General features: G+C 44.2%; 1 protein-coding gene across 1 annotated transcript in view; it reads right to left on the reverse strand.

Annotated features, from left to right (window-relative positions):
* Positions 1-17702: 17702 nt before the first annotated feature.
* Positions 17703-23388, reverse strand: part of Eif3h (eukaryotic translation initiation factor 3 subunit H) — an 81011-nt gene continuing 75325 nt past the window's right edge. The window contains exons 6-8 of the mRNA XM_048457166.3: positions 21588-21708; positions 20581-20713; positions 17703-17959 (exon numbers count right to left, since the gene is read on the reverse strand). Of these exons, the coding sequence (XP_048313123.1) occupies positions 17862-17959; positions 20581-20713; positions 21588-21708 (352 nt within the window). The 3' untranslated portion in view covers positions 17703-17861. The remainder of the gene's footprint in view (positions 17960-20580; positions 20714-21587; positions 21709-23388) is intronic.

Here is a 23388-nt window from a genome sequence, read left to right on the forward strand (position 1 = left end):
ATGTATGTATATGTGTGTGAATATATGTGTGTATGAATGTATGTGTGTGAACATATATGTGTTTGTGTATAATATAGAGTAGAAAGGAGACTATAGGAGGAGATAAAGGTCTGAAAGGAAGCAAAAGGAAGAACATGAGGTAATAGAATATGTATAACATGAAAACCACAAGAGGGATTTTTTTGTGGAAGAAAGCAAAGAGAAGGCAATGTGGGAACAAATAAGAACAAGCTACAGAGATCTAGAAACTAGATTATCATTGTATAAAAATAGAGAAAAAGTTATTTTTTGTATGTTGGACCAAAAATCAAAATTCAGCCTTAAGAAATTTTGGCTTTCATTTTTAAATCTTGATTATTTTTTTTTTGGTTTGGTTTTTGGTGTTTGGGTTTGAGGGTGTTTGTTGGTTTGCTTGTTTGTTTTTGAGACAGTGTCTATAGACCAAGTTGGCCTTCAAATGAAAAGCCTGCTTTCCTATGCCTCGCAAGGGATTAAAGATACACTGGGCCATGCCCAGCCCAGCACTACTTTTTGATTTTTAAATGCTGGTGACTAAATCAAAATGCTTCAAAAGTCTTTATGCAAAGAGAATTACCTACCAATCTCATTCATAAACATTAATGCAAAAATACTCAATAAAATACTGTCAAACTGAATTCAAGAACACATCAGAAAAATCATCCACCATGATCAAGTCAGCTTCATCCTAGAGATGCAGGGATGGTTCGACATACAAAAATCTGTCAATGTAATCCACCATATAAACAAACTGGAAAAAAAAAACACATGATTGTAACATGAGGTCCGGCTTGTTGGGGTATCTGTTCCTGCCTGGTACCCAAGAGCCGGAAAGTCCCAGAGAAAATCAATCACACAGAGATCTCTATAAGTTATAAAGCTTATTGGCCCACTAGCTCAGGTTTCTTGTTAACTCTTATAGCTTATATTAACCCATTATTCTCATCTATGTTAGCCATATGGCTTGGTACCTTTTTCAGCTGTCAGCTCACATTTTGCTTCTTCGGTGATCTGGGCAGGAATGGCAGAGGGAGCTTCCTGCTTCCCAGAATATTCCCAGTCTCTTTGCTCCACCTCTACCTCCTGTCTGGCTTTCCCGCCTATACTGCCTGCCTGGCCAATCAGCGTTTTATTAAAATATGATTGACAGAATACAGACAATTCTCCTGCATCACATGATCATCTCATTAGATGCAGAAAAAGCCTTTGATAAAATACAACATCCCTTCATGATAAAGATCTTGGAGAGAGCAGGGATACAAGGAACATACCAGCAAACCAACAGCCAACATCAAACTAATGAAGAGAAACTCAAAGCAATCCCACTGAAATCAGGAATAAGACAAGGTTGTCCACTCTCTCCATATCTATTGAATATAGTTCTTGAGGTTCTAGCTAGATCACTAAAACAACAAAGGGAGATCAAGGGAATACAAGTTGGAAAAGAAGTCAAACTCTCACTATTTGCTGATGATATGATAGTTTACATAAGCCATCCCAAAAATTCTACCAAGGAACTTCTACATTTCATGAATACTTTCAGTAATGTAGCAGGATACAAGATTAACTCAAAAAAATCAGTAGCCCTCCTTTACACAGATGATAAATGAGCTGAGAAAAGAAATCAGAGAGACAACACCCTTCACAATAGCCACAAATAGCATAAAATATCTCAGAGTAACTCTAACCAAACCAGTGGAAGACCTGTCTGACAAGAACTTTAAATCTCTGAAGAAATTGAAGAAGACACCAGAAAATGGTGTCTTTTAGACAGAAAGCAAAGAAGAACCTACAATTTACAATCCCAGAGAACCTAGACAACAATGAGGACCCTAAGAGAGACATACATGGATCTAATCTACATGGGAAGTAGAAAAAGACAAGATCTCCTGAGTAAATTGGGAACATGGGGACCATGGGAGAGGGTTGAAGGGAGGGGAGCAAAGAAAAATATATAGCTCAATAAAAACACTAAAAAAATTTTTTTTAAAAAAAATAAAATTCCTGCACAGTTTCCTTATGCAATCTAAAACATGGCTTTTTTCATACAGCTTGATCCATGAAATGGGGGTCAGTGTCCCCACAGTATACACATTTATGACCACAGCACGTCTTGCTGAACCCCTCCTGGAATTTCTTGGTTAAGGTTAGCATTGGAAGTCTGTGCAATGTTATAGCAAGGAAAGTTTCTTTGCACAATCCAGCCTTTTCCATATTTATTTTTCCATAAAATCTTTTATTTTCCTGACCATCAGTTAACAAGAAATGCATGAAAATAACGCCCATGGTGAAGTTTTAAAGTAACAACCATTTATTTAATGCTGGGTTCTGTGCTTCTGAGATTTGAGCCAGACTCACACAGTTAGCCCTTCTGTCCTATGCCCCGCTAACTGTCAGGCCTGTGGTTACCTGCCAGGTGGGCAGGGATCTGGCTGATCTAAGTTGGCTTCCGTGGTGCCATTTCAATGGCAGCTGGTCCTGGCTGGGTCTGTGGCAGTTCTGTAAGGTTCTAGGACACCAGGTTGACACATGCAAGAACTGTTGAGACACAGGCCTAGGTTGGCACAGAACCCTTTCTGCTGCACTCTAATGACCAACGGCAAGCCTGGAGGTTAATCCAGGAAGAGAACACACGAGGGCTAGTCCTTGGTGACAGAAACGCAAAACCACATGACAAAGGACACGATACAAGAAAGAATGGAAAACCGTGGCTCTGATTACTCTCATCATGTGAAACTTCTAAGGCAGCTTGCTGGAGCCATTCTTAGGAACTCCCATCAGATTCACTTTAAATGGATCCTTTTGGGGGCTGGAGAGATGGCTCAGAGGTTAAGAGCATTGCCTGCTCTTCCAAAGGTCCTGAGTTCAATTCCCAGCAACCACATGGTGGCTCACAACCATCTGTAATGGGGTCTGGTGCCCTCTTCTGGCCTGCAGGCATACACACAGACAGAATATTGTATACATAATAAATAAATAAATATTTTTAAAAAATGGATCCTTTTTTGCATAATCCAACTGCTTAGGCCAAGAGGCATTCAAGCTTCCCATAAGCACTTGCCTGGGTTGGGGGATGACCCAGTGCTGTCTGACCCTTCAGCTGAAAAATTGAGGTGTATGAAGAAAGCAGGGCAGGAGGAGGTTAAGGGACACCTAGGGACACATCACCAAGATCCTCAGCCACCAAATGGTGGGGTTCGAATGCTCTAGAGGGCAGTGAAGAGGCAGGTTCCAGTCTACAAAGACAAAGACACTAAAAGCAACTGTTGGTAGCGTAGTGCCTGGCTTCCAGCTTCTACAAGATTTCTCTCATGCTGGAGAGATAGAGCTGCAGATGAAAACATCTCAGAGACAAGAATGGGAACACAGTGAGTGTCTGAAAGCCACACCCATCCCTTCTCAGTTCTCCTCACCTTGCTATCACGGTCTATGACCCCACAGGTTGGCAGGGGGCTTGACAATGTCCAGTGTCTGCCTGGATTCCATGAGACCTCCAACATCAACGACTTTTCTGCTGGCGTTGCCAACCGCAGTACCTGAATCCGCATTCCCTGGACTCTCTGCCAGAAGTCTTTGAAGACTGTCACCCTCCTGCCAATTGTGACCCCTTCACAGTGACAGGAGCCAAGGTCTGCACTCCTGTCTCCACCTCCCTAGAGCTGAAATTAAAGGTGTGTGACTCCCAAACACTGGGACTAAAGGTGTGAACCATCACCCGGATCTGTTTCTGGATCAAGCTTAAGTAGTTCAGGGTAGCCTTGAACTCACAGAGAACCATCTGCCTCTGTCTCCTGAGTCCTGGGATTAATGCCACCATTAGGGCCACCACTCCCTGGCCTAATGGAGTAGCTTTGCGGTCTAATCTTCAGGCAAGCTTTCTTTCTTAAAATACAAATAAAGTATCATTACACCTCCTGTCTCTCTGGAGTTCAGTGTGCTTGTTAAAAATGCTGCAAGATCCCCAGCGGCAGTAGGCAGCGGGACCGCAGACACATGGTGGGTGGGCTCGTCCCAGCAAGCCCGGGGGTGTGAGCAGGCTGCGGGTAGAAGGCACATGGACAGGCACATCTTACAGAATAGAATTGGATATTTATTACTTGGAGGGGGGGAGAAGAAAGAGAAGAAGAGGAGAGAGACAGAGAAGGCCCCAGGAGAGAGAGAGCACGCGCTGCGCGCCAAGAAGAGACAATGAGAATCAAGATGGCGAGAGAAGGGCAGGAGTCACCGGGAGTGGGCGTGGCTTGTCTCTTAAAGGGACAATTAACCACAACAGTGCTTTTCAGACCTCTCCAGGCAAGCTCCTCTGAACTTTTCCAGCAGTAGGGTCCTCTGTGGTGCTGTTACATGACATGACCTCTCTACTTCTGGGTGCTGGTGACAGCTGCACATCAGTGAACACCAATGTCATTACTAAATGTCTGTCTCCATGAGCTCTAGGTAAGCAGCAAGCAGCATGGCAGCCTTCAAAAACGCCTTGTATCGGTCTCCTGCTGTGGAAACAGCTGCCCTAGCCTGCTGGGTTCTGAACCCATAGCAGCCTATGCAAGGCAATGCCCCCCCACCAGGAGCTTCCAGGCCTCTCAGAACAGCCCAGAAAACAAGCCCCTGTGGCCACTGACAATCTGCCTTAGGGGTTCCCTCCTCATCTGTCGCAACTTCCTAAGATCTGGGCTGCAGACCCAGACTCCCCAGCTTAATCTCCTTCCCAGGAACAATCACGTGACCAAATCTGGAGGCTTTGCCCACTACCCTCCACCCACATCCTTGCTTTATCTTGAGGGCCATCCTGGTTTTCGTAGTGAGTTCCACAGCCCAGACAGTCGGAGCTACGTAGAGAGATCTTGTCTCAAAACAAAAACAAACAAAAAGCTACTTATGCGAATATAAATTCTATCCCTGTCACCCTGCCTCCACAGAAGGAAGCCAACGTGGGAGAACCCGGTGGGAGTCTCGGATCTGGAGCAGGGGAGGCTCCAGCTTGCTAGGTTCCCATCACCTGTCGTGACAAACACCTCTAACATTTCTGCTGGACATAAAGATCCACATTTACCCTTTCCTTGCCAATCTGGGAAACTGGATTCCGATCAACTAGCTTCTGGAGCTGTTGCAGGACCCCCTTGTCGACCCACTGCCATTTCTGAGGACAGTTGGCTGGGCCTCGGTCCTCCCAAAGGAAGATGTACTGTTTGATTATTGTCAGCCTTCTTCTTACCACTGTGATTGTGTCCATAGCTGTCTACTCTAAGCTGGGCCTATCCTCCTGCCCCGCTCATTTTTTTCCAGATTCTATTTCAATAAACATTAAAATTAGTTTCGCGACGATTTTTTAAACTTGCTTATTTATCACAGGTAACCATGAACCATCAGTGGGGCCTGACTCTGGATAGATGGGAGGCAAATCCCAGCACAAAAAGGGGGTTGAGTCTGCCGAACAGAAAAACCATAATAAGTAAGCTGATTCATAAGGTACCTGACACTCCTGCTCCCTGCTATTTTTAGCAGAGGCAACACACCTTTCACACCAGGTGGCCACCACTGCTCTAGGCTGGAAGGGAGGATGGAGCGCTTGTTCCAACACTGAAACCTTGCACAAGCCAGAGAACCACAGCCATCGAGGCGGGAGTCTCGTTTTTTGGTTCCAGGACAGTTCTCTGCGAAGACAGCGGTACCATGTGTCCCTAAGCAACAGCCCTAACCTGCTCCTGCAAGGAAAAATGACAAAGGGACTGTCCTTACACTGCTGCCTCCGCCTCGTACCCCTGAGGCTGCCAAGTTCTTAAGTGTTTTGGTCCGGAAGAGGCATCTGGTTTCCCAATTGCAACCCCTCCTTTGTCAAAGCAGCACACACACACCCGCTTCCCGCAGCAGGGCCTCCGGTCGTCTGAATCCGTCTTAAGCTTAATTGGAGTCGTGGGTCTGAGAAGTCTCAGCTGCCCTTGAGACGGAGGCATCCCGAGAGAAAGAGGCCTTGGTCCAGTTCCTAGGGCCCACCGGCTGTGCTGGCCTGAATCCTGCCTTCAGCTTCCAGCAGGCTGTGAGCCGAGCCAATCCCATAACCCTTGCAGTACCTCAGTTTCCCCACCCATAAAACGCAGCTCTGGGACTAGGGGATTTTAATGAGCGCTGGCCTTTCCTGGATTAATTAACCAGGTGCCGGAAACAGCTGCTCCTGGAAGCAGCCTGCTGCATAAACAGCTCCGTGGATTCTTCCATGGAAAGCTGCGGCCTCTCGGGGTGCTGAGCCCTTGGCTGTCACGAGCACCAAGTCAAGTTCTTCCCTTGCTCGGCTAGATTGCTTTGACTATCCTTAACGACACTCGGGGAGGAGAGGGGAGGGGAGCAGTGTCGGCAGAGCCACGGAACCACTTTCCGTTTAAATCATACAACTTTCCGAAAGGAAACCGCCCCAGAAGAACGCAGGCAGGCTCTGTACAGACGACAATCTTATATTTATGATCTTGTTCTCAAGGACCATCGCGGTAGTAATTCCTGCTATAAAAAGTAATAATCCTCGATAAATAAAACTATAGATCTACATGGGCTTTGGAAATGCATCTTAATGCTCTTTCATGAGTTGATGCTAAACCACCTGGCAATCCAGTTAATTATGCTTCAGAGACGTTCTCTTGATGGTCAGCGCCAGAACTGGCACTCAACTGCGCGAGGGGCGGGGAGTCTCCAAACTCTCCCCCCCCCCTTTTTTGGCTTTTCGAGACAGGGTTTCTCTGTGGCTTTGGAGCCTGTCCTGGAACTAGCTCTTGTAGACCAGGCTGGCCTCGAACTCACAGAGATCTGCCTGCCTCTGCTTCCCGAGTGCTGGGATTAAAGGCATGCGCCACCACCACCCGGCCAAACTCTCTCTTAGCTTATGTCCACACCCACTGCTTGCCTTCGCCTTCAGCGAGGGCCAGCAAAACCACAGCTGACCCAGCCCAGCTCCTGAGCCAGTCTGTAGCTGACATTTCTCCGAAGCACAGCCATACCGGTCATTTCTATACTGTCTGCAGTGGCCTTATCTGCCTCAGAGCCGAGCAGCTGCGGTCCTGAGCCTCTGGCCCACAAGGCCTAAAATAGTATATGGTATATGACCCCTTCCAGAGAAAAGCTGCCCAGCCTCCTACTCTGCAGCCCCTCTCCCGCAAATCTCCCGTCAGCCCTGGGAACTACTGCTAGCAACCCGGCTCTGTGGTTCCTTGGTCACATGGTCAATCCTTTAATAAGCATTTTAATTTAATCCTATAAGGCTAGGTTACTGCATTCATTATATGGCATGACAAGGGGACTGGCCCCAACCAAGTGAAAGGATCATCTTTTTATAGATCAAGTGGTGATGTGGGATTCCCCTCTGTAGGCTGTGAATGTTTTTATTTCCATTGGTTAATAGAGAGAGAGAGAGAGAGAGAGAGAGAGAGAGAGAGAGAGAGAGAGTAGGCAGAGTCAGAGAGATGCCATGTAGCTGCCAAAGGAAAAAGAGGCCCCCTGGAGGCCGCTGGAGCCTTGCCAGTAGGCCACGACCTCATGGTGATACACAGATTAATAGAGATGGGTTAATTCAAGATGTAAGAGCTAGCTAAAAAACACGGGTAAGCTATTGGCCAAGCAGTGTTGTAGTTAATATAGTTTCCAGCAAGGTATGCCAATTTCATGAGAATCAAGCTAATGGTATCAGTAGGAGAACTGCAGCAGAGAGAGCAGGAGGGCTTGTGGCCAGCAGCAGACAGTTAAGAAGAGAAAGCGCTCGGCCCAGACCAGCGGTAGTCTAGGTCCGTGGTTCTCAACCTTCCCAAACACTGGGACCCTTTAATACAGTTCCTCATGTGGTGGTGACCCCCTCCCATAAAATTACTTTTGTTGCTATTTCCTAGCTGTAATATTGTTACTGTTACGAACTGTAAATACTTTGGGGGAATGGAGGGGTCCATGGAGTCGTGGCCCACAGGTTGAGAAACCACTTGTCTAGGGCTACCCACTTTATTGTGCTGTCTCTTTTGATAGGTCACGCTCCATTTTATGAAAGGAATCTTGCTCATTTTAAAGATCACTGTCTATTACTATTAAAGTAAAGACCATTGTCCTCTACTACTACTACTTAAAATGTGTTTGGCCAGGAAAGTTCCCACCTACTCATCCCCACAAAGTAGCACTCAGACATAGTGAACAAAAGCAGCCCCTGCTTTTCAGAACGGCTTAAGAACACTCCCTCCCTCCTTCCCGTCAGACAATCCACAGCATTGAGGGGCTGTCAGCGAGCTCCAGGGTTCCAGCCAACCCTGCCTCCCCGGAAGAGCCACGCAAAGGTGCTGGGGCATGCCCAATTAAAGGCACACGGCGCCTCGCTCCCCAAGCAAATGAAACACCATTTTCACCGCAATAGCCTGTGTCGTCCACGCTACTGTTGGGGGCTAACTCCATTTACAGGAGTAATGAAGCTCTAGCCTAGCGTGCTGAGGGATGTAACTTTACCCATCCCAACACCTCAAACGTGTGAGGCAAATAAACCGTATCTTCCATCAGAATGGCCCTTCTTCCTCTAAGTCCGCATCCTCTGAATTTATGTGCCGAATCGGTGGCAGGCTTTTTTTTCCAGCAGCGGTACGGAAAAGTGAGGCTGCCTTCTAGTACAAGTCAATTAAACAACCTGGAAGATAATTAGCGCCCACGCCTCTCCTTTTCAAAGGGAAGAAAAATTTTTATATATGTAAAGTTTAGCTGGGTCCTGTTTATAGCGCTTTCTTTAGGAATCAGGTCTTGACCGGCACAAGCCTTCTCCGCTGCCCCTCCGGAAGCATTCACGTGGTAAGCAGGTTCAGAATTCGTCACAACCCCTGACAGGCATTCGCACGCAAATGGGGTTGAAGATTTTATTGCCATATTTTGAAACGACTAGCTAAGCAGCTGCTACCGTTCTCTTGCAGTTACCTCTCAACTTCCCAGAGCCTTCAACGCAAGCTGTAGCAAATTAAATCTAAACTCCTTTCTGCTCTTTTAAAGAAAGATCGAGAGAGGGACCCTGGTAGAAAAAGAGACGATAAGCCCATTTCCTGCACTGGGCCGGGAGGGAAGGCGGTTTCATAGCCCTAAGCTGCGCAGGCTTTGGTCTCGGAACAGTACTCTATTGATAGTACCTACGTACGTAAGAAATCCCTCAAAAGACTCCAGTATTTTGGAGATACTTCAGATACAAAAAAGAAAAAGAAAAGAAAAAAGAAAATTCAATATACTCCTGGTGGAATATCAAAATTGAGAAAAGCATGGTTTTTTTTTTTTGGTAATAATGAACATGTCTTTTTTTTCTTCTAAAAAGAATTTTTATTACAGAGAGAGGCAGAGAGAAACAGAGAGAGACTGAAACTCTGATATGTAAATATACGCAAGCAGGTGTCAGGTCTCTCCTTCTACCATGGGAGTCCCACGGATCAAACTCAGGCTGTCAGGCTTGGCAGCGGTCCCCTTTACCCTCTGAGCCATATCACCGGCCCTCTCATTGTAAAGTGCAAGACCGCGTTCATCAACTACATTTTTGTGTGCTTTTGCTACAAAACTCTTCCACATTTTCTAATCTTTTTTCCACTTTGTATCTGACTTCTTGACCCTAATTTCGGGGATCAAAGAATGAGGGGAGGGAACAGATTGCTCTCCCTTTTTTTCCCCACCCCATGCTATATTTCAAAACAGATCCCAGAACACAGTCGAGGTCTCTGGGGAATTTCCTCACTGCAGGGTTGTAAAACATCACATGGTATCCTTTTTTGGCTTGGGTGCTACACTGCCAATACAGACCATACAGTGACACCCAGCTACTGCCTTACAGCTGGAAGGCTCTCAGGACTCGAGACCCTGCCAGCCCCCCTCTCCTGACAACCTCTCCTCCTCCGAGGCCCAGCATAGTCATCCTTTTCAACCTGTAGAGGTTCCAGTGAGACCCTAAGTTATTACGGAAAATCTTCTCGATATCACCTGGCAACTTAAAGATGGGGGAGGTGAGGCTTTCTAGACATTATGGGCTTATTTCAGACTTGAAAAACAAAAACAGAAGAACCTTCCCAGGAAGCAACATAGCCAGATTCCAGGGCAAAAAGTCCATCCAGCCACAAGGGGGTTGGCCAGGGCCCCAACCGTAACCCCCAGCCCCCTATGCATTGGATGTTCCTGATCCAATGAATCTGGGCTGAGGCCAGAGAACTCACTGCCCTCACAGGCCTGCAGACGATGCTCATGGGGGCAATGCTTTGAGAGCCACTACCTTTGGTAAGTCCCTTAACAAACCAGCGTCCCTGCCACCCCAGCACTGAGCTGGGTCTGATCCACGTATTTGCTGATTGCGCTCCCAAAGTGCTCTAAGCGTGGCACAGATCTGAGGATGAGACGATCCCTGAAAGACTAAGTCTGGAGTTACACTTTCTGCCCATGCCGATGATCTGCCTAGGGAAGCAAGTCTGATAAGCGACAAGAGACCAGGGTGCTGAACTGACGGGCAAGTTACTCTCTGATTTCTTATTGCTGGTTGGCCAGTAGGGTTTTTTCCCTCAGCACAAGTAGGTAGCACCTAAAAGAATCCGAAGGAAGAAGATCATGTTTTTCCAAGTGTGCTTCAGTTGAGAGTAATGACTTAGGGCTAGCGATTATTACCGTCAGTACTCAGGCAGGAGTTGCCTCGTCAGCTCTAAGCATTCACGGCAGAGCCCCCCAAATTGCTCCAGTCCATCAATACAAGACAGAATATTGACATCTGAGACTTGCCACATCAGGGCTTCATTAGCACGCAACATTGACACCTTCCTTTTCTCCTTCTTCTACCCTGGATGAGTTCTGAATCGCTGTGCATTTGTGAATTCACCGAGACATGAACAGAATGACAGGGGCGTCACGAATGCAAATGTCTTTACTGCTAACAAACCATGCCAGTTTCTCTCCTCTGTGTCAGGGAAAGGTCTCTGCAAAATCACCTTAAGCTTAGGAGCTAGGGCAGCGGGGCTTCCGGCTACCCAGAGCCCCCCCAAGAAGCAACTGCTCTTAAACACACACAAACACCCTTACGCGTTTTCTTCCCAAAACTGATTTGTACTTCACTAAAACTGACATCTGCATCTCCGAAGAAATACTTTGCTGTCAAGAGAATATAGCTGAATTCTGATTTGCTTGAAATGTTTTCATCTCAGACCAAATTTAGAACCCCCTGCCACCTGTTTTTGCTGCCAGTCTCCAGCAAAGCAGTCATAGCTCACCTCTCCCATTCACGTCCCAGCTGGAGCAGTCAAGGTGATGGGGAAAGAGAGTTTTAAATCCTATCTAAGTTTTTGTGCCTCTCTGAGTGTGCAGTATTTGCATCCCCACTCCCGGATGCATCAGAAGGAAATGTGCCCATCATGTAAGAGACAACATTTGAGTTTGCAAAACGCTGTGGCACAGGCTCCTCTGAAAGGGTTGGGGACCTGTGATGTTTCAGGACCCTCACCAGAGCCCTAGGGACCCGTTTTTGCCTCTGAATGGGTGTCAGTGCTGACCAGGACTGGACCAGGTCTCCCAACATCTCATTTGATTATCACATTCACCCTTAAGACCGTATCTTCCCCAAACTGTTGGAGCCTACCTAACAGCAAATAAGTCTTGGGACAACAATGAGGATGTTGTTTTTGAGGTTGAAAGTAAAGACACCAACTCAGTTGGTGGAGGAGAAACTTACTAAGAAGATTCAAAGCCTTTTGTAAAACCCAAGGACACAGATGCAAGGACAGCTTTGGAAGGGAAACAGAAAGCCAACTATTAGAGAACCAGACAGCACCTGTCACTTCCAGCGCCCAGTCTCGGGGCAGCAATCTGAGGTGGGCTTGTCACAGTCTGCTTGAAGTCTAGTTCCATCACCCTTAAGCAGGGCTGATATCTCAGTCCCTCAGTATTCTCTGGACCATTTTGCTTCCCAATGTATCTGAATAGGAGAAAATATATGAACAAGAACTTTGGACATTGTAAAGGAATACAATACAAAGGGAACTTCACCTAAAGTTATCTCGCCTATGAGGTAATCTGTCTCTATTTTCTTCTCCAAACTTGGCTCTTCTGCCTTCAGAAAACTCCCCTCAGGATGGATGAAGCATCACAGACAAATGAAGCCAAAGCTTCACAGATGAAGCCAAAGCAACCCTCCCATTAGAACAGATATTTTATGTAGGCAGCACATGCATGTTGTATTTCCCTGGTCCATTGCCTCCTGAGTGTGCACTTCTGCTTTAGTCCAGTGGGCTAGAAGTGGGAGTCATCATCAGCTGCGATTCTCCTCTGTATCTCATTAGAGGCCCAGTTTCCCCTTAATGCACATGAAGACCTTTCATTAGCAATAATGGGAGTCACACGCCTCACAGAGAGAGGTGGCTCTCACCGTTGTATCACCAACAGGGTTATTGGGACACTTGCCTGCCCGATGGGGAAATTATGACTTGCTGAGATGCATGGTTAGGTTAAGGAACAAATTAAAATCTTTGTGGCTATTTTTAAAAGGTGTGTGTGTGTGTGTGTGTGTGTGTGTGTGTGTATGCACACACATGCATGCAATTTTAAAATCTCTACCTGGAGAAGGGCAAGAATCAAACCCGAAAGATCACAGGCAAGTTGAAATTAGGAATGAGTTGGGCCAGTGAGAGCCAAATGACAAGATAAACAAAGGTGAGGAAAGATGACCCAGGGTTGACAAAGTAAGAATCCTTTCCAATTTACATAAAGTAAGATGCTGCCAAGAGACTACATTCTGAGAAGAGGAGGCAAGGGTCATTGCCAGACAGTAAACCCAACTGAAGGTTAAACAAATCCTTGCCTCAGTGTCCCCAAGGGAAGGTGAAAGATGATAGAAATGACTGCGCTGTGAAGTCTCTGAGCCAAATACGACTGAAAGAAATACGGCAACTCCTGAGCTTGTGTTTTGAGAGTGACAGAAATGCTGGAAGCATTCACCTTTAAATTAGGACATTTGGAAATGGACCATTCTGCATTATGGAAGCGGCTGTACTAGAGTGCTCAGTGTAAAATCAGTAACCCTACGCTGAAAGAGGAACTTATCTTTGCTTTACAGAACCTCCTCGGGAATTAGGATTCTTTTGGGGCTGGGGAATGGGCATAAAGAAACTCATGTATCTGAAAACTAGGGAAGGACTTTTAGAGTAACACATGTTCATCTCCTTGTCCTTCATCCCTTAACTGTAGGGATGGCACCAGGTAGAGGTTACTGCTTTAATAAGACTGCTGGCCATTAATCCAATGAAGAGACGTAAGAGAATGGTGTTGGGTGGTGATGGCACACGCCTTTAATCCAGGTTCTCAGGAGGCAGAGGTAGGTGGATCTCTGTGAGTTTCAGGCCTGGTCTACTGGTCTACAAAGTGAGTTCCAGGACAGCCAGCACTACACAGAAAAACTGTTCTGAAGAACGAAAACAAAGAATAGCTAACTTGTAAGAAATGCAAATAGACTTCAGCATGTAATCCCATATACTCACCTGTATTGTAAAGAGCTGATCACATGACAACTGAAGCCAAGGCATATTTGACAAAGCATTTGAGGGCCAGGATTGACTAAGGTACTCAGAAGTAACTGTCTGGGATACATCAGACTCTTTGGAATGGCCCAAACTCTCTGTGCTAGTTTGAGAAAGAATGGCCCCCAAAGGTTCATGTATTTGAATGTTTGGTTCCAAGTGGTGGACTTTTTAGAAGAATCAAGAGGTTTGGCTTATTGGAGGAAGTGTGTCATTGGGGATGGTCCTTGAGGTCTCAAAGTTCACATCAGACCCACTCTCCCTCCCCCATCTCTCTGTCTCTATCTTGTGCGTAAAATGTAAACTGTCAGGTGGTGATGGTGCACACCTTTAATCCCAGCATTTGGGAGGCAGAGGCAGGTGAATCTGTGAGTTTGAGGCCAGCCTGGTCTACAGAGCAAGCTCCAGGACAGGCTCCAAAAGATACACAGAGAAACTGTCTCAAAAACAAAACAAAACAACAACAAAAAAGACCTAAGCTCTCAGCTACTGCTTCAGCATTGTGCCTACCTGCTGTCTCACTTCCCATCATGAACTAATCTGAAACTGTAAGAGAATGCCCAATTAAATGCTTTCGTTTGTATGTTGCCTTGATCATGGTGTCTCGTCACAATAGAACAGAAATGAAGACAATTTCCAAGCAGGAGATGCAAGCTTCTGAACATTATCCTTGCATCCATGCACACATCCCTGAAATCACAATTAAGGTTTCTGCATGGTCAATCTGGGTTCTACCAGTAGCTATGGAGTCAAGATTAAGAGGCACTATAAGGAGTGTCCATTTGTGTAAAAAGTCTCAACGGGTAACCCATAATAGTTTATTCCAACAATCAAATTCCCAGGTTCACCATCCTCCTGTCTCCAGAAGGTTGGGACAATCTCATATCCAATCCATCAATAAAGTTCATACACCTGATATGAGTCCCCGTCCAGTAAATGGGCTCTAACGCCCGCCTATGCTGCAGCTGCCATTGCCTTTCTTGCTATATTGTCAACATGACAGTCTCAGATGTACATCCGCCCCTGCTCCATGTCTGAGCACAGCATCCCTTTTGTACAGCTCCAGCCAGAAGATGGCCTGAAGCACTGGCCGAGGTATCAAGGCCACCTACCCATCTTCCTCTTCTGGGACTTTTACAAGAAGCTCCTATACCAAGCTGAGGAACAGAATCTGTGTTCTCATTTTCTTCCTAACAAAATAAGTAATTGACACATAGTAGATGCTTAAAATATTTGTTGCAGGAAAACAAATAAAAAGGATCAAATTAGACCTTTCACAGGGAAAAAAATGTTCAGTGAAAAGGAAAAGGGCTATGGTTTATTACATTAAGTTGGTTAAGAATTGTTTGCTATAAAAAGGCAGGACTTACAACTAGAATACGCAATTTGTAACATATTTGATTATCGGTATGCCAGAGTTCAGTGCCAGCAAATGAAGTTCATACAAGTTTTCTAAGATCACAAAACCACAATATGAACAATGTAGTAACATTTTTGAAGGTAGGAAATGAGAAATCATATTAAAGTCAATTAATTATCAATCACATTTCAATTTCTAACCTTCAAAAATGAAACATCTTTCAAACATTTACATTAAGGGATATAATGGTCCTACTTCTGGATGCTGCCCAAAAGATTTGAAATCAGTGATGCTCACCCATGTGCATCACTGTAGGATGAGGCTGCTTGTTTCCCAGCCACCCAGACCCAAAATAATCACACTGGAAATATATTAAAATCCATATTTTAATATGGCCTATTAGCTTATGTATATTTCTAGCTAGCTCTTATATCTTAAATTAACCCATTTCTATTAATCTGTGTATCACCACATGGTTGTGGCCTACCAGTAAGGTTCTGTCTGACAACTGGTGTCTGTTTCCTGCAGCAGCTACATGGCTTCTCCCTGACTCCACCTACTCTATGTATCTTTTCTAGCCTAGCTATATTCTGTTAAGCCATTGGTCCAAAGCAGCTTCTTTATTAATCAATGGTAATAAAACATTTACAGCATACAGAGGTGAATTTCACATCACATCACAATAGCCAGCTTATGGACTTAATCCGAGTGGACACCAATGGAAGAGTGGATAGACACACCATAAAAATACGCACAATGAACACTAAACAGGAAGAAATGCTGTCATCTGTGACAGCGATGGAACGAGAGGATAAACTGCACTAAAGCCACAGAGGTCAAATACAGATCAAACGCTGTGCGCTCTCAATATTTATATCTGAAACAATTAAGCTCCTGAAAGCAGATACAATGATGGCTACAAAGTCTGGGGATGGGGGTGGCAAAGAACAGGAAGATCATGACCAAGTTAAATGTGAGACAGTCTCAGAGGAGGAAGACAAGAATGAAAGATTGAGGACACCAAGTGACCTGCACACATGTGCATAGGCACTGGTGTCCCATACGCGAGATTTATATTTGCACAAATCACATGTATTTGTACTTCATAAGGTAGCATGACTTGATATAATGACCACATCAAGCAAAGCATGTTATCTATTGCCTCAAATAGTTGATAATCCGAGAACAGTTGGGATCCACTCTGCAACTTGGAAATGTATCATGTTTCAGTGCTTAGCAAAATTTCCCAAATTACTAATGATTATGAGGTTAATGTAAAATATATTTTCATTTCTTGGTGCTTAATGTTCAATTTTCCATCAGATCAACATACAAGATTTTCCTTTCTGTTTTGACGTAAATGACTGTTAGATCTTGTACTAAATTCATAAGCCTTTTGCATTTCAAGCTAAAGAAACCACAAATATTTATGAATGACATTCACTGGTCTCTAAAAACACCTCAATGTGGTACTGACACTGAGTTCCGGTCTGGAGCTATTGCCCAGCACTACATGCCATGACAGCATTATTTTCCTAACGTTTTTCTGAGTAAGAAACAGTAATTTCTGAGTAAGAAACTACTGTAATCCTTTACCCATGCATTCATGTTTTACTGAGTTGGTGGAATCTAAGCACAGAGCCTAAGGATCACACTAGTAAGGTCATCTCACATTATGGGCAGAGCAGTAAGGGCATGTCTAAGCTGACTGTGTCCCATTTTTCTTCAAGAGTGGTGTCTAAGGTAATAAAATTCCAAGTCCAGGCAAACAGAATGCAGGGAAACAAACCAAGAGCACCCAGTGTCTTTTTCAATAGGGGTAGGAAGGCCAATCTGTAGAACATTTCCTCCTTCTCTCCCTGTCCCCCACGAGAACTGAGCCTGGGGCCTCCCACACGCTAGGCAAGTTCTCTACCTGTAAGCTGCATCTTCAGCAGAACCCAATTTGAAAGCAATTGGGATAGTTAAAATTTGCAAACCGCTTGGCCAGCAGGCCCATTTTTAGGAATTTATCCTAAACAAATAATGACATACAACATTAGAAACCTGGTCTCTAAAATGTTCAAGGTCCTAAGCTGTTAAAGGAAGAACTCAACTAACAACCTCATACCCTGTACAGACTTTTTAGAATATCAATGCTCTCACAGAGGACTAATATCTTCATAGCTGGCTAATTCTGAGGTTATACAAATGTGGGATCGTCAATAATCTTACAAATGTAGACTTATATTCATGAGTCTCCTGCCTCAGTCTCCTGAGTACTGAGATAATTCATAGGCAGGCGTCACTGTCAGAAATTAAAAAATAAAATTACTGAAATATGTTTTTTCAATACACTGCTATTCTCCTAAGTTTTCTTCCTCATGTTTAACACGCAGTGACAATACAGTACTTGGTAGTATAGGAAGATAAATATGGAGTCCTAGACAATATACAAAAGATGAATTTCTATGATCGTCTGACAAAGTCACTGTCTAAAATCCCTCTGCTCAGTGGTCTGTGAGTTCAGAAGCAGGTGCTTCACTTGAAGAAAAGGAAGACCATCCGTGCGAGTACACAAAGCGCCCACAGACCTCCAGAGCAGAGGACAAAAAGAAGGCCCAGCTGCCCAGAAAGGGTAATGTGTGGGAGGAGGAGAGGAGGGTGGACAGGACGGACAGACGGACAGCTGTGATGCCACAGGAGCATGCACTGATTGCGAGATGAGTGCCTGAAGTCTGAACTTGTGTAGCCTCTAGTCAAGACTTCTTTCATCCTTCTGGAAATAAAGACATCAAAACAAAATAAAACACGCAGGCAAGTGCACAATCAAGGTTTTATTACTGGTTAGAAAAACACTGCAGCAGTGACATTAGAGAACCCTGTCCACTCTGCAGTACAGAAATACAGTTTTCCAAGAGTCACTCTGGTGGAGTCTCAACAGTTTTCCACTCAACTTCTTTTCTGCAAACTTTCTCTTCTTAGTTATTGTATTCTTGAAGAGCCTGAGCCATGAAGAGCTTGCCTAAGTTTTGGGCAGTGAACTCTTTGATGTTCTGGCAGTACGTGTTAATCTGACCTGCATATTTGAGAAAAACAGATCACAATTAATATTCAACAAACTGCAAAATTTTCCTACAAGGTTGAAACTGAAATCACCTGTCATAGGAAGGGGACCCACTTGTTTGTCCCATCTGCCCGGCTAGCTTACACCCGAAATAATCAAACAGAAACTGTATTCATCAAAACACTGCTTGGCCCATTAGCTCTAGTTTTTTGTTGGCTAATTTTTCACATCTTAATTTAATCCATTTTTATTAATCTGTGTATTGCTGGCAAGATTCTAACCGGCGTCCATCTCAGGCAGAGGATCCATGACTTCTCCCTGACTCTGCTTTTTTTTCTCCCAGCCTCTAGTTCTGTTTTCCCTGCCTACCTAAGTTTTGCCCTATCAAAAGGCCAAGGCAGTTTCTTTACTCATTAACCTCCTACACCAATCACCTGCATTGTTTTAAATCAAGAATTCCATAAAGAAAAAAAAAAACAACTCCAGTGATACTTTTCCACAGGAGATAAAGAATATCTTTGCCAAAGAATCTATCCTCCACTCTCGGTGCCCTAAAGAATGATGAAAAATGGTACCTTTCTAATAATCATCAGCCACCAGCCCCAATGTATTAGTTGTCCATCAACAACTAACTATTCAGACTGGACTGATAAATTATGTTAAGACAACCGAGAAAGCAGCAAAAGGCTCTCCTCAGTGGACAGGAGAAGTAACAAAAATTACCAAAACCTGAAGCTTATCAGGGTTCATCAGGCCCACATGTGAATGGCCACCTTGTTTAGAATGACCTATAGGAGTGCTATCCTTAGGTTACAACTGAGCCAGGGCCCAGCCCTCTTGAAGGTCACCAGGGGAGCTTTGATATCAGAAAGCTAGCACACCTACATATGATTTAACCACTTGAACTTGACCTAAAGGAAGAGCTATGTCTCAGTTCCTCTTATCTAAAAACTGCAGAATATTTATTTAAAAAAAACTTTATGACAAATTTAAAACGTAGAGCAGCCACTGATTCCACCCAAAGCATGCATAAATACAGACAACTTGACAAGATTTTAGTTTAAAAAGAGCCCACTGAAAATGGTAAGGGGACTGGTGAGATTGGCCCACTGTGGAAAAGTGCCTGCGGCCAAGGCTGATGATGACTCCTACTGCCAGGATACCCTTGGTAGAAGAGGAGTTTTCACTGACTCCTTTGAGCTAACCCTGACCTCCACAGTGTGCTGTGATATGCACACAACCACTCCCCTTACACACAAAGTAAACACAAGAATAATCTTTTTAAAAAGTCGATGAAAGAAAGGTGATGAAATTATTTCTACTTATGAGAGAACAGCATCCTCACGCAGCCAGTATACCATCCAGAATTTATAGCTTAAATACCGTACTGAACAGGAAGAAATAAGACTTTCGTGGTCTAGCCAGGGTAAACTACTCTTCGGTAGTTTCCCTTGTATTCAAGTTCTGTGTCACCAGTCTTTCAGATCCTTGCCCATGTTCCTGTCTCGTTTTCATCACACAATGCCCTGGAAAGCTGCTCTGAATGTAATGTGACACCAGAACATGACTGCTGCAGTCTAACTATACTGATCACAGGTGACTGAACTTTCAGTGAGGATACAGAATCATGTGCCTGGATGTCACAAGAAGTTAGAATGAAAGAACTTAAAAGTCCTGTTCGTGAAGGAGTAGGGACAGCCATATCATTCAGCTAAGACAACAGATTATGGACTATGGGCCATCATCTCGCTTTGACCTGGAGCCAGGTTACAGTACAAGATAAAGTTACTCAAGGAAGACCACGAATGAACAATAAGCACAAGGAGTCCTCCGACCACACAGACACCTTCACCATGGTGCTCAGAAAAACCATGTAGTCTCATGAATATTGAGCTTTAAGGAATCTGAATTTTCACCCTCTCAATTAGTAAATTGTGGATAAGTTTTATGTTTTAACTCTAATACAGTTCCCAAAGACACTAGCTGACTGAAGAATCACACTGAAAATTTCTGTAGGAATATTATAGCCAAGTAAGAGCATGGGTGCTATATTTTAAAATCAACTATGCTGCCGGACAGTGGTGGTACACGTCCTAATCCCAGCACTTCGGAGACTAGCCAGACTGCACAGTGAGACCATATCTCAAACAAAACAAATCCACCCACAGAAGGGAGATGCCAAAACCAAATACCCACAAAGAAGGCTCCGTTTTGCACTGCCATAATCAAAGAAAAGGCAGGATTTTCTTCACACTCCAAACTCCTTTTCAGTTCAGCATGGGAAGAGATGAAAAGGGCTTGAATTACATGGTCTTTTGCATTATGAGGGTATAAACCTTTGTCTAGGTTTCCATTTACGATATGACACATAAAATCTATTTTAGAAAGCTTATAATGCCAGCTCAGATGTGTTTAGATACACATATACTGAGTGAAATCCTGGAAGGATCCAAGACACAAAAGGGTTACAAATTCTCAGCCACAGAAACTGCAGGTGCTAGACACAAATTCAATTCTTACTATTTATAAAACACTAGTTTTTATGACCCACAATGCTGTTTGGAAATTTTTTATTATGTACTGATCTCTGAAGAAGACAAGAAGGCACATGTGCCCCCCACGGTCAGTAATACCTGCAATGAGCAGCGAATCCATCCTGGCAGGGGCCTGGTGGGGCTTGAAGAGTTTGGAGAGGTCTTCCTCAGGGAGCGGGGGCTCCCCTCGACTCTGGCGCTGCATATTCTCCTGCTGGCGACGCTGCTGGTACTAAAATCAAAAGGAAAATGATTTATGTTTCTTAATCAAGAAAACAAAGACCTTGTGCACACAAATGAGCGCACACGTCTTCTCCATTCAAATGTGGCAAAACCATGTATTTATAATTCACTATATATGTGAACTGATGCTAAGATTTTTTTTTTAAATACAACACTGTCAGAAATACTTAACTGTGCTTAGCATAGTGTGTTAAACAACACCTAGTATATAAGACATTTTAGCAAAGTGGTCATATTTAAACACCTTTTTAACAGATAAACATTCTAGAGTCAACTTATCTATGAATCAAAGGCTAAGAACACTAGAGTAACACCAGACACCATGAAAGTCATATGGCCATCAGGTTACACGAATAAAGGAAAGGTTAAATGAACAAAAGACTGTGTATGTGCATATGAGAATATTTGAGTAATCCTAGGGTTTTTATCTGTGCCATACTATCTATTTCACAGCAGTTGGTCTATTATTTCCTATCAAAACTGCTTGCTCTTAATCACAATTGCTCAGTTTTTAAATGAACTGGAGATTGCTAAGTACGCCGCAATGAGCCACTACCACACCAATTACAGTTAGAGAAGAAATGAGCTGTGGCACTGGCTCTCTTCGGCCTCTGATTGTCTCAGTAACGCATCACCTATTTGAATAACCTTGGCATTGCACTCTCAGCCAAATAGCCTGCTCTCTGTAAGTCAGGGATTTTAAGTACAAGGTGTAAATAAATAAGAGTATAAAAGGATATTTTTTAAACACGATAAAGTCATTAGGTTTGCAGCCAACGCTTTCCCAACAATTCTGAGAGACGCCTGAAGCATTTGCACCTAAAGATGGACGACTACTAAATTCTCCTGAAAGCTATACCCACCTGATGTTTCTGTTGCTGCTGTTTACTGGTGTTCCTCATGTATGTGTTGTACTTGATTATGTCCTGGCTCATTTCATCCACCCGGTCCATCAGCAACTGGAGATTTTTCCCCAAATGATTGCTGAAAAACAAAGTGCATTGGCATGCCATTCTTCAGGCTATTTCTTTTCTCAACAGTTCTGAGATGTGTAACCGAACCTGACTTTTCTTAAAGGCACGAGCCCATACTTATGTAGAAACAGAGGCAGCCAATAGTGAGAGTCTGCTGCTAAGCTCCACAGTCAACCTCAAGCATCACCAGGAGTGTCTGCGTTAGTCTGTTTCTTACTGTCCAAGCATGGGGATGAGGGCCAGGAACAGTTCAGCTTAGCTAGTGAGACATCTACAATGGGCATTTTTAAAAATCCAAGTTTAATTTAAATTCTGTACTCCTGAACGTTTTCCCTTAAACCTTCCCCTCTTGTCCCGGAATTTTAAATCAGCAGTCACCAGAAAAAAACCACATGAACAAGTAAGGCTCCTCCAACTGCACTTCTTGTCTAGCAGGCTCCAGACACACCAGCCTTTGCTCTGCACTGCACGACGCTCTGTCTCTCACCATTCCTAGAATACTGGCAGGTAGTCTTTTATACTCCCTTTTCTTTCCAGAAACTTCCAAGGCAGTTCAGTTCCTAACTTCTTGTAGAGATATGCTAACGATCGACACAATGACCGCAATCTACACCACTGCTGCCTGCAAGCATCCACTGCCACAAGGAAGCCTGGACGACTGACCGACACATTCCAGCAGCAGCGGCCACCTGCTGCAGACAGACAGACATTTGCTGAAGTTTATTACATGGTAGTCTCAGTCATAGGAAACGGAGACAGCAAGGGATCAGACATACACAGTCTCCATCTTCACTGGACCTGTACCTGGAGCGCTGAGGAGACGCTTTAGATGACACCATGTCAGAGTATCTCTGAGGAGACGACAGCCTGAAAACGGAGGATCGGGCATCAACTATGCCAAAAAACTGTTCCAGAGAAAAGATAAGTACAAGTGATAAAGGCCTGAAGATAGGCAAGAAATAGGCATCTTAAAATCCATTTAATTTAAAAGCAACAACTATCCAAGAAGCCCAGGGGCATCAAACCTCCCTTCTGGCCTGCTCACATGGTTTGTGGGAATGACTCTTTCAACTACAGCATCCTGGCCAATTAAAGACTAATGAAGACCGTTTCCTTCAACATGGTTAGCATTATGAAATTGTGTCTATTTTAAAATATGGAATGTGAGCCAGCTGTGGTGGTGCACACCTTTAATCCCAGCACTTGGGAGGCAGAGTCAGGTGAGTTCCAGGACAGCTAGGGCTACAAAGAGAAACGATGTCTTTAAACACCAAAACATAAACTAGAACCACCACTAGTGATGGGCCATCACTCATCACCATAAGGGAAAATGCCCTTAGCCTGCCCGTGCCCAGCGAGCACAACTGCCGCTTTACACAAGGGGTATGACAGAGGAGCGGGGTGCTGGTGGCTCAGCTTCCTGGTCTGAGCAGCCAACTGGTTCAAGAAGAAACAGGCTGGGAAGCTTGGGACCAAATCAAAGTAAATCTAACTAAATTATGGATTCCATCTGTAATCAGAAAATTAGAAAGTTTGGGTTCTTTCTTAAATGGTATTATAACAGAATGAGATGTGTGTGGGTGAATAAATCTACTTTTTAATCCCAGTCAAGCAGTTCTTAGACAACTCTGACTCAGTAACTCCACCTGCCTAATCTCTTTCTATCTTCTTTCCCTCCTCTCCCCTTTTC

This window comes from Myodes glareolus, chromosome 19 (genome assembly GCF_982192425.1).
Source record: "Myodes glareolus chromosome 19, mMyoGla1.1, whole genome shotgun sequence".
NCBI lineage: Eukaryota > Metazoa > Chordata > Mammalia > Rodentia > Cricetidae > Myodes > Myodes glareolus.